The 18,938-nt window shown below is 36.5% G+C and overlaps 3 protein-coding genes across 3 annotated transcripts; 1 reads left to right on the forward strand and 2 right to left on the reverse strand.

The window, feature by feature from the left end:
- Positions 1–5: 5 nt before the first annotated feature.
- On the reverse strand, positions 6–1,950 carry Sirt6 (sirtuin 6). The gene is made up of 7 exons (XM_065367574.1): positions 1,742–1,950; positions 1,544–1,671; positions 1,346–1,464; positions 1,163–1,286; positions 911–1,084; positions 713–839; positions 6–630 (listed from the first exon to the last, which is right to left on the reverse strand). Exons 1-7 carry the CDS (start codon positions 1,805–1,807, stop codon positions 220–222), a joined length of 1,149 nt encoding a protein of 382 aa, XP_065223646.1. The 5' UTR covers positions 1,808–1,950; the 3' UTR covers positions 6–219.
- Positions 1,951–2,042: 92 nt separating this feature from the next.
- LOC135847838 (3'-5' RNA helicase YTHDC2-like) lies at positions 2,043–13,666 on the reverse strand. The gene is made up of 24 exons (XM_065367558.1): positions 13,064–13,666; positions 12,905–12,995; positions 12,619–12,836; positions 12,337–12,536; positions 12,097–12,263; positions 11,736–12,025; positions 11,601–11,655; positions 11,419–11,512; positions 11,232–11,351; positions 10,977–11,158; positions 9,308–9,489; positions 8,728–8,858; positions 8,522–8,656; positions 8,268–8,453; positions 8,068–8,187; positions 7,830–7,996; positions 7,592–7,709; positions 7,243–7,514; positions 6,815–7,077; positions 6,513–6,721; positions 6,311–6,440; positions 6,139–6,228; positions 5,944–6,059; positions 2,043–2,451 (listed from the first exon to the last, which is right to left on the reverse strand). Exons 1-24 carry the CDS (start codon positions 13,155–13,157, stop codon positions 2,131–2,133), a joined length of 3,951 nt encoding a protein of 1,316 aa, XP_065223630.1. The 5' UTR covers positions 13,158–13,666; the 3' UTR covers positions 2,043–2,130.
- Positions 13,667–13,723: 57 nt separating this feature from the next.
- Positions 13,724–18,931, forward strand: Ifrd1 (Interferon-related developmental regulator 1). The gene is made up of 9 exons (XM_065367573.1): positions 13,724–13,973; positions 14,294–14,425; positions 14,496–14,661; positions 14,733–14,934; positions 15,016–15,233; positions 15,337–15,580; positions 15,658–15,753; positions 15,837–15,959; positions 17,760–18,931. The coding sequence occupies exons 1-9, from the start codon at positions 13,943–13,945 to the stop codon at positions 17,841–17,843; spliced, it is 1,296 nt and encodes a 431-aa protein (XP_065223645.1). The 5' UTR covers positions 13,724–13,942; the 3' UTR covers positions 17,844–18,931.
- Positions 18,932–18,938: the final 7 nt, after the last annotated feature.

Genomic DNA, 18,938 nt, shown 5'->3' on the forward strand with positions numbered 1-18,938 from the left:
TAATATACGAAGAATAAATACGAGTATATTTCGAACGATTACACAGAAAACAGAAACGTAGTTTCGTACATATTTCATATTTGCTTATAAATTAAAGTCAATTCACGAATCGAGCATCAATCTCGAAAATAATATTAAATTCTACAAAAAGGATAAATATAAAAATGAATAAATAAATAAATAGTCTATTACGATGAATCGAAAATAACGATGATACGTTTAAAAAGACACGATTTCTTTTTTAATCGCAGTTTCATTATAATCCTTAATGGAACTATCCGTTCCAGATTCGCTATCACTTTTACGATCGTTATTAATACTGTTAAATTGGCATTTTTTATCGTCGTCGTCGTCGAAAGAATCCTGATTTTCGATTTTCACCAGCTTCGTGTCGATTCCAGACTCGGTTTTTGATTTCCTTTTCTTATTCTTACAACAGTTCTGTTCGTACAGAAGTCTCATTCGTTTGACTTCAGCATCTGGTATGGTCCATTCGACGATCGAACTCTTTTCTCTTTTCGATGGGTCTAGTTTTCTATCGAAGTCTGGTAATTCGAGACCTAATTCTTGCATCAGCAAAGTCATTATATCGTCAACGTACGTGTGTATCAGTAAATCAGCTTTTTTATCCTGAAGGAGTAAACGTTCGATCGGTTATTAAATCATAAACCAATACAAAGGATACATTTAGGAGTATGTTAGAGAGACTTACGAATTTAGTCGGTTGCAGATTACAAATCACTAATCGTCCGTTATTGTATTTCTTCGTATTGAGAGGTAGAATTCCACTAGGGACTATTTGCAACGTTGTGCCCAAACAAATACTCAAATCTGCCACACTAATACCGAAGAAATCAATTATTCAATCACAATCGACGAGTACTTCGATAAAAATAACTGATCAACTTACCACGAATGAAAATCAGCCAAACCCAAATCTTTCTCGGGTAAATTATGTTCCCAGTCTAAAATAGTATCGTGTAATTTACCACGACAAGGTCTACCGTTACTTTTGGTCACAGGGCATGGTTCATCTAAGCATTTCTGACCCACAGACGAAGTAGCCGATGTTCTAACAAATTGCCTGCTCGAATATTAAATCAATTAGTATCCGATCAACTCACATATGAGTAAATTGACGCAGGTACAACTCGAAGAATACCTCTGACACTGATGACACTGTTCGATAAACATATTTCCGTGCAATTCTGCCAAATATTTACGATCTAATCCCGATCTCAAATGTAATCCGTCTATATTCTGACTGATTACGAACTGAACTTTACCTGCAAATACGAATATTTGTAACGAATGATCGAATAACTCGATTTTCATTCGGTATTACCAGCGTTCGCCATCTTCACTATGGACATGTGTGTTTTGGTGGGCACAGCTTCGTCGAAAGATACGTTTATCGTTGGTTTTTCGCCTTTTTCCTCCAAAGTCCATACTCCTTTCGGGCCTCTGTTGAATATTAAAGCGATTCGTTATCGAAATCGAGCTAGAATTGAATTCATGTTGTTTCACGTAGACGAATCTTTACCTGAAATCTGGTATTCCGGCCGATGTACTGATTCCAGCTCCGGTATGAAGAACTACGTGTTTACTCGAGTTGATCCATTGGGCCAATGTCTTGACTTTCTGTTTAACCTCCTCCGAAGTGTCAAATTTCTACAGATGGTGTTTTAATTGAGTAATTAACGTTCGATTCAAGTTTAGATACTCTATACCAAGTACTCACTTCTGCTATACCAAGTTTGCCTTTATTAGAATAGGGTGAAAGACCATCAGCATAGCTGCACGACATTTTCGAGACATTAATCTCGAATTTGGAGCAAAAATTACTCAAATTTCGAGTCAAATATTCGCATAATAATAAATAAACGGTAGTCTGACGAGCGGTGATAAGAGCAGAAGGCAATTCTGCTGCGCCGGAGACGGAGAGGAAAGAAGAGGAGGGAATACAGAACGATAATCAATGTTGTTTCGTCCTTCTTTTCAAAAATTATTTCATATTCAACGTAGTACAAGAACTTCTCATCGAAGAGCGAAGTAAAATATATATTTTTAAAAAGACACACACACACAAACGAGAATAATAACTATGCTTAAAATATTAGGTATATAAATTCAAATCATCGAAGAAGACGTATTATGCAGTAACATCTGCGAAGTATTCCACATCATGATCAAAGTACTCGCTAATGAGCAATCCAATTCGCTACCATCGGAGGACATCTTCAGTTTATTACAAGCAGCCGGATCCATATACTCTTCCACTGCAGACATCGGTACTAATCCTTCCTTGAGCCATTGAATAGGTAAATATCCACCCATATGTCTGGAATCGTATCCAACTTCGGAGCAATAACGATCACTCAACAGCAGAGCCATTCCTTGGAAACAATTCGTACCGGTGAATTGAAATATGAGCTTGATTTCGGCTCCGGTCTAGGGAAAAAAAAAGAAAAAATTCGTCGATTGAAATTTTAATGTGATAATTAAGGGCTATAGAGCTGTATTTAACAGATGACAAAATGGGCAGCCATAGATGGGTGGGGAGGGGGTCCCCATAAAAATGGGCCCTTCGGTGTATTTGATTTTTTAACCCACAGGGCTCGTATAGATACTCAATTTTTTCCAAAAAGAGTGACTTAAGCAACGAAAAAAGCTCCAAAAAGTAACCAAAAAAGTTTAAAAAAAACAACATTCTAATGCGCAGAGAAAATAGAAAAATGACCACCGAAAAAAACAGGACATAAAAAGTTGGACAATTTTGCAACTTTTTGATCAAAAAAAGCGAGACTTTCCAGCAGTTTTTCCTTTTGGCAACGAAATGAAAATTATTGCAGTTTCGCCCAAAAAATCCTATTTTTGGAAAAAATAACGAGACTTTGTTAAATTCAGCGAAAGGAAATGCTTTTTGGAAATTTTTAGCAAAAACAGTTAGAATTTTGGACAATCTTTGGATAAAATGATGTCAGAACATCAAGAATTTTGGAAAAAAGGGGATTTTTTGGAATTTTTTGCTAAAAACAATACAAATTAATTTATACATTTTTTTGAAAATCAAAAACTTTTGTAATTTTTTTTAAACAATCAGAATTTTTGACAGATTTTGGCAGGAAGTCAGACTTTGACAATTTTAGCTCAAAACAGGACCTTTTGTTAAATACGTAATTTGGAGGAGAGAAGTAAAAATTTTACTAGAGACTCCAGATTGGCTGGAAAAAGGTGTCAATCGATTCGAGAGATCAAATAAAATGTTTAGCACCCGAAATTGATTACAACTCCCTCTGGAGTAATTTGAAATTGCTGGAGAAAGTTCAAATTTTTCTGGGGGTTTTAGACCGGCTGGAAAATGATGTTAATCGATTCGATAGGTCAAAATTACATATTAGAAGATGAAATTATTACCAGCCGAAATGGATTACAACTCCTTATGGAGTGATTTAAAATTGCTGGAGAAAAGTCAAATTTTTCTGGAGGCTCCAGATCGATTGGAAAATGGTGCCAACCGATTCGGGAGGTCAAAATTGTGAGAAGATGAAATTTTCAGATCATAAAGTTGATTACAACTCCTTCAGGAGGAATTTGAAATTGCTGGAGAAAAGTCAAATTTTGCTAGGGGCTCCAGATCGGCTGAAAAGTGGTCTCAATCGATTGGGGAGGTCAATATCATGATCAAATAAAATTTTTAGCATCCGAAATAGATTACTACTCATTCTGGAGTGATTTAAAATTGCTGGAGAAAAGTCAAATTTTGCTAGGGGCTCCAGATCGGCTGAAAAGTGATCTCAATCGATTGGGGAGGTCAATATCATGATCAAATAAAATTTTTAGCATCCGAAATAGATTACTACTCATTCTGGAGTGATTTAAAATTGCTGGAGAAAAGTCAAATTTTGCTAGCGGCTCCAGATCGGCTGAAAAGTGGTCTCAATCGATTGGGGAGGTCAATATTATGATCAAATAAAATTTTTAGCATCCGAAATAGATTACTACTCATTCTGGAGTGATTTAAAATTGCTGGAGAAAAGTCAAATTTTGCTAGAGGCTCCAGATCGACTGGAAAATGGCGTCAATCGATTCGGGAGGTCAAAATAATGATGAGATGAAATTTTCAGCATCCGAAATGGATTACAACTCATTCTGGAGTGATTTAAAATTGCTGGAGAAATGCCAAATTTTGCTGGAGGCTCCAGATCGGCTGGAAAATGGTGTCAATCGATTTGGTATGTCGAAATTGTGATAAGATTAAATTTTCAGCGCCCAAAGTTGATTACACCTCCTTCTGGAGTACTTAGAAATAGCTAACGCCCCCCTCCCCCGCGAATTGATTGGCACCATTTTTCAGTCGATCTAGAGCCTCCAGCAAAATTTGACTTTTCTCCAGCATTTTCACATTACTATAGAAGGAGGTGTAATCAACTTTTGGGGGCTGAGAATTTCATCTTGTCATTAATTTTGCCCTCCCGAATCGATTGACACCATTTTCCAGCCGATCTGGAGCCTCCATCAAAATTTGACTTTTCTCCAAAAAATAATATTTTTTTCGCAAATTCTGCTGAAAAAGGGAAATTACTGGACAATGTATGGAAAAATGTGGAACTTTTTGGAATTTTTTCCAAAAGTAGACCGATTTTTCTAAACAACAACAATTTTTGTGATTTTTGATTTTGAAAAAGCGAGAAATTTTGCAAACTTTCGGCAAAACTCAAGACTTGAAAAAATTCAGCAAAAGGAAAGGCTTTTTAGCAATTTCCGGCAAAAAAGTTGAACTTTTGAAGTGACTTTAGCAGGTTGGTTCAAGTTATTTCGGAGCCTCCAGCGACTTTTTGAAAACTACTGGAGCCTCTAGTAGATGTTTGAAACTTGAAATTCCAGCAACATTTTACCAAATGGAGTTGGCAAGCTGAAATTTACTTCCGACCACATGGTGGTTTCAAATGATTTTAAAGCTTTCAGCTACCTTTTGGAAATTTCAATTTTCCAAAAAAACGCCATACCACCTTTCAAAAAGTCGCTGGAGGCTCCAAAACGACTTGAAATCCACCAGCAGTCGACTTCGTAGCGTATTGAAATTAGTTTTCAGAATGAATTTCGACTTTCCATCTCCGTTCGATGAAATTTTGGGAAAATTTGAAGTTTCAAAAATCTGCTGGAGGCTCCAGTAATTTTCAAAAAATCGCTGGAGGCTCCAAAACGACTTGAAGTCCCTCTGCAGTTGACTTCGTAGCGTATTGAAATTAGTTTGCAGAGAGTTCTAAAAATCTGCTGGAGGCTCCAGAACTGCTCAAAACAGTTTGAAACAGTTTCCTATCAATTTGGCATGTCGAAAATAGGATATATCCCAAATTTCGGCGTTCTTGGTGAATTTGGTAAAATTTTGATTTTTTTTCCTCATTTTTGGCCTGAATTTGATTTTCAAAAATTCACCAAAAATCGAAAAACGCACTTCAGCACTTGAAATTTTGACAGGTGATGAATTATTGCCTGATCTTTCAATCTACCGTTGTACGGTTTGAAAAATTCTGTGCAAGTCCCATGTTGGAACGCAAAATCTGCGATTTCGGCTGACCTGTCAATCAAAATGGCGGCCATTTTGTAAGTAGGGCCACTTTTTTATTGAGTACAAGGGCTAGAAATGTTCCTTAGGACTCCACGTATAAGAAAAAGGTTGTCCCGGAGGATAAACGGGGGGGGGGGGGGTTGCGACAGATCCTTCAGCGGGCTCTCCTATTATAAAACTTTTTGGAAGATTTTCTCCTCGTTTCGTGATGATCTGTACTTTGCTCAAATCAATTCCACAGGATCCTCCAATTTTCGATATGAAAGCATTAAGAGAAACGAGGGATGGGGGAGGGGGGAATAAAATAGACATTTTTGAAACAGGCATCCGCCACTGACTAAGAGAAAAAATCACGATCCTGTTCAACTAACCCTAAAAATCTCCAATAGTTTCATTTCGGTGCTTTGCTCGAATCTCCACCTGCCTCGAAGTAAAGATGCGCTGATGTTATTACCATGGTAACTCTTGATTAGAAAATAACGCGAATCTGAAACCAAATTCAAAATAAAGCAATCGAATCCTGCACATTTTCATCAAAAAGGTCTTACTATTCTTAGACTACGAACTTTCAGTAATCAATCCTGGAAATGTAGGACTTTTACAAGAATTACTTATTCCATTTCCTACGACATCCGATACAGATTTGCTGCGTATAGCTATAGATAGGTAAACAACGAATCTTTTAATACCTAGGTAAGTAATTTCAATCAGTATGAAGGTATTAATGGGTTATCTTACGTTGTTGAAACAAATCGATAGTATAAGCAGCCGGTTTATGACCGATGAAGGCCGGATCTCCGGCCGGAAAACTTAGTTTTTCTTCATTTTTCAAAACATTGGCGATCGTGTCGAGTACGCATTTATCCTCCTATTAAAAACAAAACGTCATTGAAGCTATAATAGTTTCCAATGCTGACTCGACTATTTTGTGTAACCTTACCGGCGTTGTAGGTTTAGAAGGATATTTCAGGCACTTGAAAAAATACGAAAACCATTTTACTCTCAAGTAAAGCACTGATTTAGCGGTTTCGTTATCCATCTTGAATTGAAGATTCGAATCGATCATGAAATTCTTCGTCTTTTTCAATTCGCCATCGTCTTCGCTATCGCTTTCGTCGAAATTCGCGGTGGTGTTTTGAATCAATAAAGCTGTAAAATGTATTCAAAAAATTGATCGATTCGGAAAAAAGTATCGTGAGACTGAAACATTCGGGATTTTAGCTGTGAAAATGAGATATTGACCAGTTCTTTGGTTTTGTAAAGTTGAACATATCTTGTACGATCCGGCAAACAAAGCTAACGAGATTGGAGTGACCGAAGTGCACACAGAAGCGGTGAAAGTATCTTCTGAATACATGTTACTCAATTCGCTGCAAACCATCCAGTCGGTAGGTAGATGTTGGACGACGTCATCTTGCGATAAAATAGTTAGCTGGTTCGATGGCATGAGAGAATAGTCCAATAATACTGATAAAGGATTGAGTAGGACTTCGTTGTTGTTCTTACTGGAAAATAAAAATAGAAAATGAATCTGCGTTGATGAGAACGCTCCACAAAAATGCTCATTTTGCCTCTAGTGACAAATGATGCATCTCTATAGAAACCAAAATGACACTTCAGTGACATCCCCCCCCCTCCTCGACACGTCCCGGAATTATTACCAAACTTACCTACAATACAGCTTATTCGAAGTTCGATCAACGAATACCAAATTAGGATACAATCCTCCGACTAGAGCCGCCTTCACGAAAACCCATTCCTTGGAATTGGAATTCAAATCTCTCATATCGTTAACTCCTCGAGTCTTTACGATACCCATAGCTCTTAAATGGCCCACGATATTCGATCTAGTCGTATTCACCAACTCCATTGTAGCCTGCGAAATGCAATACTCTTCGCAGAATTTCTTCTCGCGTTTATCAACACCGGCGTCTTGACGACCCTATCGAAAAAACCCAACTAAATAGGTATCTTTGTATGTAGGAAAAATACAAACAAACGACGGTATGATTGGATTACCAAGAACATTTTAATTAAAATTAAATGATCGCTGTAGAATTTCGAGGCGATTTTCTTCCATTCTTTGCTGGCCACTTGGGATTTCGTTTTGTAATTTTGTTCCAAAGTAAAAATAGATCTGTAAAATAGGCAAAAAAAAATCACAATTCGAACGAATTGAAAGTATCGTTCGACGAGGAAGAGAAAAATATCGTAGAAATCCATCAGCGAGAATAAAAACGCTGATTTTTAGACTAACTTATGCTTAGAAAACGCAGCTATGGTTAAAATAGGATCCAGGCATTTGAGAGCGACCGCATATAACACCATTTTGGCATATTGAGGCTCTAAAGGCAATTGTAACATGATCTTGCCCAATTCAGTCAAGTATTCGTAGCTTTTACAGATATCAAACGCGTCGATACTCTGGAAATTGTACAAATTATCAACGAATTCGCATTTCTCGAGATTTTAGGCACCTGAATTGCTTCGAATACCTTTAAAAAATCGACAGAATGCTTCATAGATATAAATTCAGGCACCGTAAACGCTCTCTGTAAGTAGGACATGACTGGATCTGCGTATGGTATGATTTGTTTCGTGTATAAACACAACATCTGCGCAAAAAAATAATAATAAGGGGTATTTTTTCGAAAATTTCGAGGTTTCTCCATTTAAAATCTGTGAAAGTGGGTACTTGAGGCGAACAAGTGAATAAATTAGCGCAAGGTGTTTTTTCCGGCAACATCATTAGCTGAGGGTATAATCTATAACAGCATCCCGGCTGCAGACGTCCTATTTTCGTGGATCTTTGCAGAGCATGCGAGCTAGATATCCAACCAGTTACAAAACTAAGTCTTCCGGTATGATCGGCGTACATTTTCTGCGAAAAAATGGTCCTCGTAACACCTCTCAAGGTTAAAAAAAAAGTTTATTCTGAGATCGATTTACTTGTTCAATTTTTCCACTATCGATAACGTAGACTAAATCGCTGATCGTAATGCCTACTGCTCCGACATCGGTGGATAGGATAATTTTACGACAATCGTGAGGTGGTATTTGGAATATTAACTTTTGTTCGCAGGTCTAAAAAATCCAAACGGAGTGAATTCGCTATTTTCCAAGCAAAAATAGATATAGGTACTCGAGTATTATACCTGCATATTCGTGTATAAATATCGTAATATGAAACTGCCTCCTTTACAAACAAGCTGCGATTCTCTTTCGAAGAGTAATTCGCGAAAAGCGAGTATATCCGAGAAACTAGGCAAGAATATCATCACAGCTCCTGTAGAAATAATAAAACAAATCCGTCAGTGACTGAAAATTCAAGACCAATGGCCCGGTTAATTTAAACAATAAGTTATGAATGAACACAGAATGGTGGGGAGGGGTTAATTCGTCAAAAACGTAGTATATGTTACGAGGTTAATGGGCGTTAACAAACATAACCAGAATGGCAAGGTGAAGTGGGAAGGGGGTCGTGTCAACAAACAATGAGAATGATGAATGGTGTACAAGAAGTCAAGAACCCATGCAAACGAACACAGTGCAAGGTAGGTGCAAATTCTTAGCAACCTATCAACCCATCGAACAATCAAATAGTTTACCTGATAGAGGAAAAATATACCCCTGCGATCAATCTGCGATTATAAATATCAAAATAAAATGATCAATACAATAAATCTGCGCATAAAATATTCAAAAATACGTTTAAAAAGTCGTCAAATTCAGTACCAGGTTTGCTAAAAGCGTGCACGTGTAATAAAACGGTGAAAAGAAGCTCGAGATCGATTCCATTTTCGGGGTAAAAATAATCGTAATATCGGATCAATCTGTCGGTATGATCGCTCGAACGTGTACATGCGGTCAATTTGATGAATTCTCGATCGAGGAACACTTTTTCATTGTTGCAAACTCTGGAAATACGAAAATATTAAATTTAAAATCGTTCCTCAACTTGGATTAGATTTTTCGGAGAACTGACAAGGGAACCTCTTGAGGTGTCCGCCTCCGATTTAAACGGGACTGCGATATTAGGAAAGAGCATGTTCTAAAACCCCGGAATCCAAATTTTCAGCTGCCCAAGTTCATTTTTCGATTTTTAGCGAATTTTGGAAAATCCAAAATTGACTATTTTGGTGATTTACGCTTTTTTTTAAAAAAGTACGTACTTGATCAGTCAGTAAAAATGTTCAAAATAAGTCCTAAAACTGATATTAACCCCCCAAATCCAAATTTCGTCATTTCCAGCCATTCTGGACATCCGGAGCCTCCAGCACTATTTTTCAATTTCTCCAGAATTTTGAATTTTCTCCAGAAGGCATGAATATGAAGTTGGGCAGCTAAAAATCGAATTGTGTGTTATATTCGACCTGTTTAACGAGTTTATCCACATTTGAGTCGATTTTGGGTGGGACACCTAAAGAGTGGTTTTTTGACCAGTTTTTTTCATAATAAGAAATCCAAAAAAATCAAAATTTTACCGTTTGCAAGGAAATTTTTGAAATTTGCGCGAATCGCTGTATTTCGTCATTAATTAACCACACGAGAGCGAATTTTGTCATTTCCAGCCTTTCTTGGGCCTCCCTTTGATTTTTGGATTTCTTATTATGAAAAAAGCTGGTCAAAAAACCACTCTTGAGGTGTCCGCTCCAGAATCGGCTCAAATGTGAATAAATTCGTTAAACAGTTCGAGTATAACACACAACTCGATTTTTAGCTGCCCAACTTCATATTCACGCCTTCTGGAGAAAATTCAAAATTCTGGAGAAATTGAAAAATCGTGCTGGAGCCTCCAGAATAGCTGGAAATGGCGAAATTCGCCCTCGTGGGGTTAGTTCATGACAAAATGCAGCGATTCGCGCAAATTTCGAAAATTTTCTCGCAAACGGTAAAATTTTAATTTTTTTGAATTCCTTATTATGAAAAAAGCTGGTCAAAAAGCCACTCTTGAGGTATCTGCTCCAGAATCGGCTCAAATGTGAATAAATTCGTTAAACAGTTCGAGTATAACACACAACTCGATTTTTAGCTGCTCAACTTCATATTCACGCCTTCTGGAGCAAATTCAAAATTCTGGAGAAATTGAAAAATATCGCTGGAGGCTTCAGAACGGCTGGAAATGGCGAAAATTGGATGGGGGGGGGGGTTAATATCAGTTTTGGGACTTTTTTTGAACATTTTTACTGATCAGGTACGTACTTTTTTTTAAAAAAAAGCATAAATCACCAAAATAGTCAATTTTGGATTTTCAAAAATTCGCCAAAAAATCGAAAAATGAACTTGGGCAGCTGAAAATTTGGATTCGGGGGTTTTAGAACATGCTCTTTCCAAAAATCGCGGTCCCGTTCAAATCGGAGGCGGACACCTCAAGAGGTTCCCTTGTGAGACGATAAAAACTAACAAATAATAGTGTATGATTTGCATAATCTCGTGATGGTTCTTGGTCATGGCCAAATCTCCAGCTGTGAGCCCCGAATGACATCGTATTGTGGCATCAGCTCCCAATTTCAGCAATTCAGACACGTAATTGATTTTGCCCCAGTTGCTAGCTGACATAAGCAGGGTCACACCGTTTGACGCGAGCTGGAAAAAATCGACAAAAATGAATTATACAGGGAGAGATTTGGTTTTGAAGCCATAGCAGTGCCCAACTCACTTTATAATTCACTGATATGACGCTTTTTTTCATCATATTGATTGAAAATATAAATCCGTCGTCTTCTCCCAAGCTCCAAACCTTCTCCATGGTTGCATTTATAACTTCAGTAGCACTCATCTGCAATTTTCTCGACGTCAGTTTGAATAATTTGACAGATATGATCGTAAATTAGAAAGATACCAACTTCGATGCTATTAGGACTCAAGCTTTCTGTATAAATTTGACATTTTGGATTAGTTTCCGTATTAGTGACTCTTGGTCTGGTTAAATAATCGGTCCTGAAACGATGAGGAAGGGGGGGGGGGGGTAAATAAACAAAAATCAACAATTGTGGATTTGAAATAGGTAACTAAGTACTCTACCAACCTCAATAAAATATCCTCCAAAAAAAACTCTTGAATAGGAATCACGTTCGACGTAACTGGAAAATCGTGAATCATCAGTAGCTGCTCGATGTAGATAGGTACAATTGAAATCCGTAAATTCGTAATAAAAACTCACCACTAATACACGCAGTCTTGATACTTATATCGTACTTGACTTTAGGACACTGGAAATAAGTAAAAAGGGCCGAAACATCTGTCGCATTCGTCATAATAATCAACCTTAGATACGGATTAACTTTGAACAAATCTCTCAACGCGATCAGCACGAACTCGGTGATATAGTCGCTTTCTTCGAACTCATCCATGATTACGATCACTCTGCCTTGAAACACCTGTTCCTTCGATATCAGCATTTTCAATAAAACATCCGGCGTTACGCAAATAACAATCGAAGTAGCAGATTTCCTAGAATTTTACATCGTTAAAGTACCCAAACAAAACATGGAACACGGTGACAAATTCGGTAGGTAGTTTACTTCGTCTCTAATGGTATCTGATACCCGACAGATTGTCCTATTTCTTCACGTCGCTCGAAAGCTATACGTTCAGCTACAGCTACGGCAGTGATTCGATGAGGCTCGCAGAGTATAATTTTATAGCCCACTTTGGACTCGATGCATTTCTCCATCAAATACTGCGGTACCTGGAAAATAGGTACAGCTGAGTCAGCACAATTCTCCAACCTCGTATCGTACGTTAATGTTGACGGTACCAACTTGAGTAGATTTTCCCGAAGCAACGCCACCGTGAATTAGAACAATTCGATTTTCCGTTACGTAACTCAAAATGATTTGTTTGTAATTGAAAATCGGAAGAGATTTGCGATAATCCATCACCGACGAGTTGAATTTAGCTGCTTTGAAAGCTTGTCCGGGTAAAGGAAAATTATACTCTGAATCCGAATAATCTCGACTGGCTGAAATAGCAATCGTGATCGATGATTATTGGAACACGAATCAACGAAAAATGGTATAAAATACGAACAAAAAAAACTATACTTCTCAATGATAAATCATTATCTTGATTATTCATATCGTCGTGATCCTTGATCGATACAAAATTACGTAACTCCATCGATGTCATTGGATTTTTTTCCATAGCTGAGAAAATTCTATTCAATGTATCGTGCAACAAGACGATCGGATACTTCAGAGTGAGAGTTTCTTCAGGCACTGACTTATAAATGCAGACGAATCGATTGCATAATCCGTGACCTCTGCATAAACAATGATCAAATTACCAAATAATTTCGAAAAATCGGTTCAAAAGTTACCTATTACCTACCTCTTGGTGACTGCATGGTATCCGAATTCCTTAGCTCGTTTATGAATGAACGATCGTTCGTGGGCGTATAAGGACGGAGGAAAACTCATTTCTACGGAAAAATGAATCAAATTAGTTGGTAAATGGAAGCAAGATTCGAAGAAACGGGGTTAAACTTACCGTTTTGATGAGACAACTTTAGGCAATTCAGCAATGATTCCACTGTTTGTACAAGATAGTCTGGGACACTCTTTTGATCGTTAGAATTCGCCATGATGATTTTCTTAAGATATTCGAGAACTATAATAACAATAATAAGCGTCTGAAAGTCTCCAGTCGAGGTTTTAATTACTAAAAACGTCTGGAAAAAATTCAAATTCGAATTCTACGAACGTGTTTACGACTTGTTGAAACACAACGTTGATTCTATGATACTTCACACCGCGAAGAAATAAAATGTAATTTAAAACGAACAATAATACTTCGGAATCGTAACTAGTTTCATGATTTCACGATAATTAATTAAAATATACTAATTAATCGTTGTTTTAATGACGGAACAACACGTGGGAAATTTTCCTTTTTCCAAATTTCCAGTTTTCCAGTAAAAATCGTCAAAAATTTTGGAACACCCTGTAGTTTTTGAAATTTGTGCCTTCGTAGTTTATCAGTACCTGCTATTGAGGGAAAAAAGCGAACTTTTTGGTTTTGAGTGCCTCCGTGATGAAACAATACCTGGAGAAAACGAATTTTTTCTAGAATTCGGAGGAAATTTTCGATTATTAAAATTTGGTCACACTGATCGAATCGAGATTTTTCTTCGAAACGCCTTTTCGTTGCAAAAATTGATGTCATATTTTTGTGTTCGTTGCAGTTGTTCGATCACATGGTTGAATTTTTCACAATGAATGGAATGTTTAAATTAAATTTATTTTCCGTTAATGTACACTTTTACTCGTTTTGTTCGTTGGTAAATTCAAAAGACAAGTATAACATATCAGATTACTCGATTTCTTGATTAAGTCTTCGATCCAAGTTCCGCCTCGTTCACCATACAAAATGCCAAAGGGAAAACAGAAAAGGAGAAGTGGTATGTGACGTATTTATAGTTTATTTTCGTAATTATTGTACGCTGACTTGATCTTGAATTTCAAGGATCATCTTTTGTGTGCAATTAATATCCGCATTCGTGAATGGAAAATTTTTCCGTTCGCGTGTTAGTAGGCCTGTCCTGTCAACTGTTGTAATCTAGACATGTGAAACTTTCCTCATAAACCATAACGTAACATTGCGCAAACTTTATGAATTGTGCAAATTACCCTAGTACTGCTTAATGACTGTCATATTTTCATTGTTGGAATGTTTATGTTACTTTCTTACCAGTACATCTGTTTACAACTATTTTTACAGACGCTAACAACGCTCGAAATACGTTAGTTTTACCTAAAATGGATATAATTGGTATATCCGACGAAGACTCGGCTAACGACAACGCTAGTGTAATTAGTTCAGTTTCTGGTAGCACAATTTACGAAGATACACGTGGGTATAACTTGCGGTTGCTCAGATCTGGCATCGAACGTCGTTCTAAATTTAACCATTGGTTTTATAGAAATCGGAGATGAAATAGATCAAAATCAATTCGAAGAATTTGAAGATAAATTATCGGAAGCTATCGAAGGCATGGGTGTAAAATCTGTCCAAACAAGAGTTCAAAACATCGAAGCAGTTTCAGCCGCTCTAATGAAAAGATTTATACCCGAATTCGTTGGCTCAAGGTAAACGAAGGAGCAGCTTCGATATTTCCTCCATTTTGACCTCTATTAACTCGCGATCTTTCATTTTAAAGGAGATTAACCATCACAGATGCCATCGAACGAAGCCTAAAGAAGGGTCGTGGTGCAGAACAAGCAGCAGCCGCACAATTGGCAGCTTTACTATGTTTACAGCTAGGTTCGACGAATATGGTAGACGACATTTGCCAAACGCTGATCCCAACTTTATTACTAATCATCGGAGATGACAGTATGTCTTGTATCGTACGCGCTAAAGTGAGTTACCTTCGCGACCACCTAAATAACCTCGTCGTGTTAACCTAGACCCCTGAATAAAAATATCGTTCATTTCCGCAGTGCTGTTGGGCATTGAGTATATTGACATTTGTGGGTAATTACGAAGACATGGAGAACGTTGTAGAAGTACTAAGGCAGACGTATCGTATGTCGTTTATCAAGCACTCGTCCCTCGGCACCGCCAGCCTAGCAAATGAAGCCGCACTTTACACAGCTGCTCTTTCCGCCTGGTGCTTGTTACTAACTGTGATGACAACCGCTCCCGATAATTTATCTATGTAATGACGTTTTGCATACGTGTTTACCTGGCGTTGTCGTCGTCGTCCTAGTGTTATTAATTTCTCTACAAATAACCTTGCGATTTTATTGCGAATTTTTCAGGGACATGAAACAAATTGTAACTTTATTGGATTCGAATTGCGTCGAAATACGTATGGCTGCTGGAGAAATCATCGCAGTGATCCTGGAACAGATTAAAGATTACGATTGCGTAGAGGAATGGGAACCTGACGATGACGTTTTGATGAAATTAAAAGAACTGGCCACAGATTCGCATAAATTCAGAGCTAAAAAGGATCGTAAAACGCAGAGATCCGTGTTTCGTGATATTATCAGATATATCGAGGTTCGTGTGCCTCCACATCGATTTTTTTGCACCTCGAAACGCGAAATAATTTGAGTATTGGGTTTTTGTTTCCGCAGGAAGGAGAATTTCCCAAAATGCAAGTTAGATTCGGTCAAGAATGCTTATCTTTGGACACGTGGTGTCGTAAAAAACAGTACGACTGTATTCGTCAGGTAATTTACACGCAGAATTGCGATTTACTGAAGACAAACTGAAAATTTGACACCATTGCTAATTTTTTTCTGTGTTTTATTAGGCTCTGGGTTCCGGAATGAATTTACATCTGAAGGAGAACGATTTGCTTCGTGATATTTTGAATTTGGGTGAAAAAATAAACACTATGTCATCTCCGAGTCACAAACAAACTAAATTGGAACGTGTAAGTTGACGAATTCTATTCGTAATTTGCCAGATCGATCGAATTACGATGAAATGACTACGTATGATGAAACAATATCATTTCCAGTTATCCCTGTCTGAATTTAACTGATAGATACTGTTTATACGAAATCTGACGAGTTTCATTCATCAAATTGTAATTAATCGATCTGGCGAACGAATTTTAGTCATTAATATTTTATATTTTGCCCTATCGAGTGAATTAGGACACATGATGAAACAATTTATTTCCAGTTATCCCTGTCTGAGTTTAATTGATGCTATTTATGGATCTGACTGGTTCATTTCACTTCGATAAATTCTATATTTTGCCCTATTCGATGAATTAGGACACATGATGAAACAATTTATTTCCAGTTATCCCTGTCTGAGTTTGACTGATGCTGTTTATGGATCTGATCAATGAAATATCTTATATTTTGCCCTATCGAGTGAATTAGGACACGTGATGAAACAATTTATTTCCAGTTATCCCTGTCTGAGTTTAATATTGATGCTGTTTATGGATCTGACTGGTTCATTTCACTTCGATGAATTCTATATTTTGCCCTATTCGATGAACTAGAACACATGATGAAACAATTTATTTCCAGTTATCCCTGTCTGAGTTTAACTGATGCTATTTATGGATCTGACTAGTACATTTTCTTTCAAAAAATTCTATGGTTTGTCGTACAGAATGAATTAAGACACATGATGAAACAATTTATATCCAGTTATCCCTGTCTGAGCTTAACTGATGCTATTTATGGATCTGACTAATTCGTTCTACACTTCGAAACGTGTTAATCGCTTGATTAGATATGCACTCGTTCGCACCTAATTAATTTCACTTCCTCCTTTCCCTTCTCAGAACTCATTTAGTACAGTAACTCGACGTCGTAAGCAGAATATTTTAATCTCGTGTCGTTCGGTTCAGTCCAAAGGTACATCGAACGGAAAATGATGATAATACCATATCCAGTTATCCCTGTCTGACAGGTGTGATGATAATCGTACTATTCTGATATTCCGTACACCTCGACTATCGATGTACAATCGTTCGTTTCGAAAGATGAACACACGAGCACTCTTTAGCAAAGGGTTGTAAAACGGTCAAGGTGAGAAGAAAGGGGAAAACAATGACGTCAATTCGTTTAAATTGTCAAATATTATCCCCTGCAAATGACGTCAAATGTAATCGTTCGGTTGAACTCGTTGTTAGTCGAGTGTACTCGTTTTTTTTTTCTCTTTCGTTCTATTTTCCTCGTATAACAACTTTGATTAGTGGAATAATTTTATTTCGGGCCAAAAAAGGTTATATGAAAATGGAAAGTTTCGAAATCGAATTAATTTTTGAACAAGACTGTAAATTGAAATATTTTCCCTTTTTCTCATCTCGAAAATTCTGCCTGAAAATGATAATTTTTGACGTAATAAACGAGACGAGATAGTTGCCGAAAAAATTGCTTTTTCGAAAGGCTGGAACTTTGGAAATGGGTTTTATGAATTTTTAGTTCAATCTACAGGGTGTTTAATAAATCAGAAGGCCAGTTATTTTTTTTCAAGATATCTCTTAGGTTTTTTGACTCAAATTCGTCTTTAAATTTTTCTGAACAATCAGATGGTTTATTGCCAATTTTTTGATGGTCCTAATTTTTCATTTCAGCGCCCCCTCCCCCCCCCCATGAGTTCCCAAATTTTAGTATTTATTATTATTTTTAATTTTAATTTTTTTTTGATCAATTTTTTTTCCGATTATGCAGCTTTATATTCTCAATTTTGCTTTAATCTGTTACAGCATTTGATGAACGCAGCCGCATTCAAGGCGAGAAGCATCTGTCGAGGCAAACATCGCGATAAACGTACAATTTCTATATCCTAATTGGCAAAAAAAAAAAACTTAACTAAAAACTCATCTCAGTAATTAAAATTCTCTTCTGAAACATACACACATACACAATTTTGAACTTATTTTCCTCCTCATGTCTGGTAAAGTTACCTTACTTTCTTTACTTATTTTTGTCTTATCTTAAATTTTTTTTTAAAGTAAGGACAATTTTTCAGTCTTCGTTGTCTCTCTTTTTCTCCCTCTTCCTTGTATTTCTTTTTTCTCGTGCCTTTTGGTAAATTTTCTGTATTTTAAACTAAACAACGAGATTTTTAGATTGATTTTTCGAAGAAAAAATATAATTTATTTTAAACCAAACGTAGCTTTTTTCGAATAATGAGCGAGAAAATTTTAGTACTAATTTTTGAAAAAAAAATTGGCTAGTCACAAGGGTTTAATTAGCCAGTTGTATTTTATCAATTGCGTCGAAGTGGCTTTAAATATCTTATGATTTCTTTTATATAAGAGTTCCATTATTTATTTTATTATCGTTTAGAAGGGGAAAAAATGGGTTGAAGGGATTGTTTTTAGTTAATAAATTCAAAAAAAAAATACGCGAGATATTTTACGAAAATGATAAATGAACCCTATCGAACTGATGTAGTCGAATTTAGTATCGTTTTTTATATTCCTATTTTTATTTAATTTATTATTAATAAGTTGATTTTTTTTTTAAAAATTCAAACATTTAAAATGTGATACGTTGCGAAGTTGAGTAGCCGAGGGAGTTGTAATATTATTTAAAGATTAGCTCGAGATTCTGCCTTTTTAAATTCTTGATGGATAATTAAACATAATTGGGAAATTTTTATCGGTGATATTTTTTGTAATATTAGTTCTCGTTTTTTTTTTAAATAAATAAAAAATCGTAACGTATCATTTTAATTTATTGTTAAGAGTTTTATTATCGTTACCTATGGATCACTGTTATGTATTATTGTGAGTCGTGCGTTGTTTGTAGGTAGCCTTCATTGTGTATTATATAGAGCTTGTGTTGTTTATTTATTTATTTATTGTCAAAGAATCGATATCTGTCGCAGTGCGATTAACGGTATGCGAAATAAATAGTGTTGAATTATAAATTTCCGC

Source organism: Planococcus citri, chromosome 5 (genome assembly GCF_950023065.1).
Source record: "Planococcus citri chromosome 5, ihPlaCitr1.1, whole genome shotgun sequence".
Classification (NCBI taxonomy): domain Eukaryota; kingdom Metazoa; phylum Arthropoda; class Insecta; order Hemiptera; family Pseudococcidae; genus Planococcus; species Planococcus citri.

Excerpts from the sequence above, each read along its gene's own strand:
- Sirt6 (XM_065367574.1), bottom strand. The coding sequence starts at position 1,807 with ATGTCGTGCAGCTATGCTGATGGTCTTTCACCCTATTCTAATAAAGGC. Across the intron at positions 1,672-1,741 it reads GCAAACTTGGTATAGCAGAA|AAATTTGACACTTCGGAGGA; the intron begins GTGAGTACTTGG and ends CACCATCTGTAG. Across the intron at positions 1,465-1,543 it reads GCCGGAATACCAGATTTCAG|AGGCCCGAAAGGAGTATGGA; the intron begins GTAAAGATTCGT and ends AATATTCAACAG.
- LOC135847838 (XM_065367558.1), bottom strand. The coding sequence starts at position 13,157 with ATGGCGAATTCTAACGATCAAAAGAGTGTCCCAGACTATCTTGTACAA. Across the intron at positions 6,229-6,310 it reads TATCGATTTGTTTCAACAAC|CTATACGCAGCAAATCTGTA; the intron begins GTAAGATAACCC and ends ACCTATCTATAG. Across the intron at positions 6,060-6,138 it reads TCCAGGATTGATTACTGAAA|ATTCGCGTTATTTTCTAATC; the intron begins GTTCGTAGTCTA and ends ATTTGGTTTCAG.
- Ifrd1 (XM_065367573.1), top strand. The coding sequence starts at position 13,943 with ATGCCAAAGGGAAAACAGAAAAGGAGAAGTG. Across the intron at positions 13,974-14,293 it reads AAAACAGAAAAGGAGAAGTG|ACGCTAACAACGCTCGAAAT; the intron begins GTATGTGACGTA and ends CTATTTTTACAG. Across the intron at positions 14,662-14,732 it reads CCCGAATTCGTTGGCTCAAG|GAGATTAACCATCACAGATG; the intron begins GTAAACGAAGGA and ends TTCATTTTAAAG.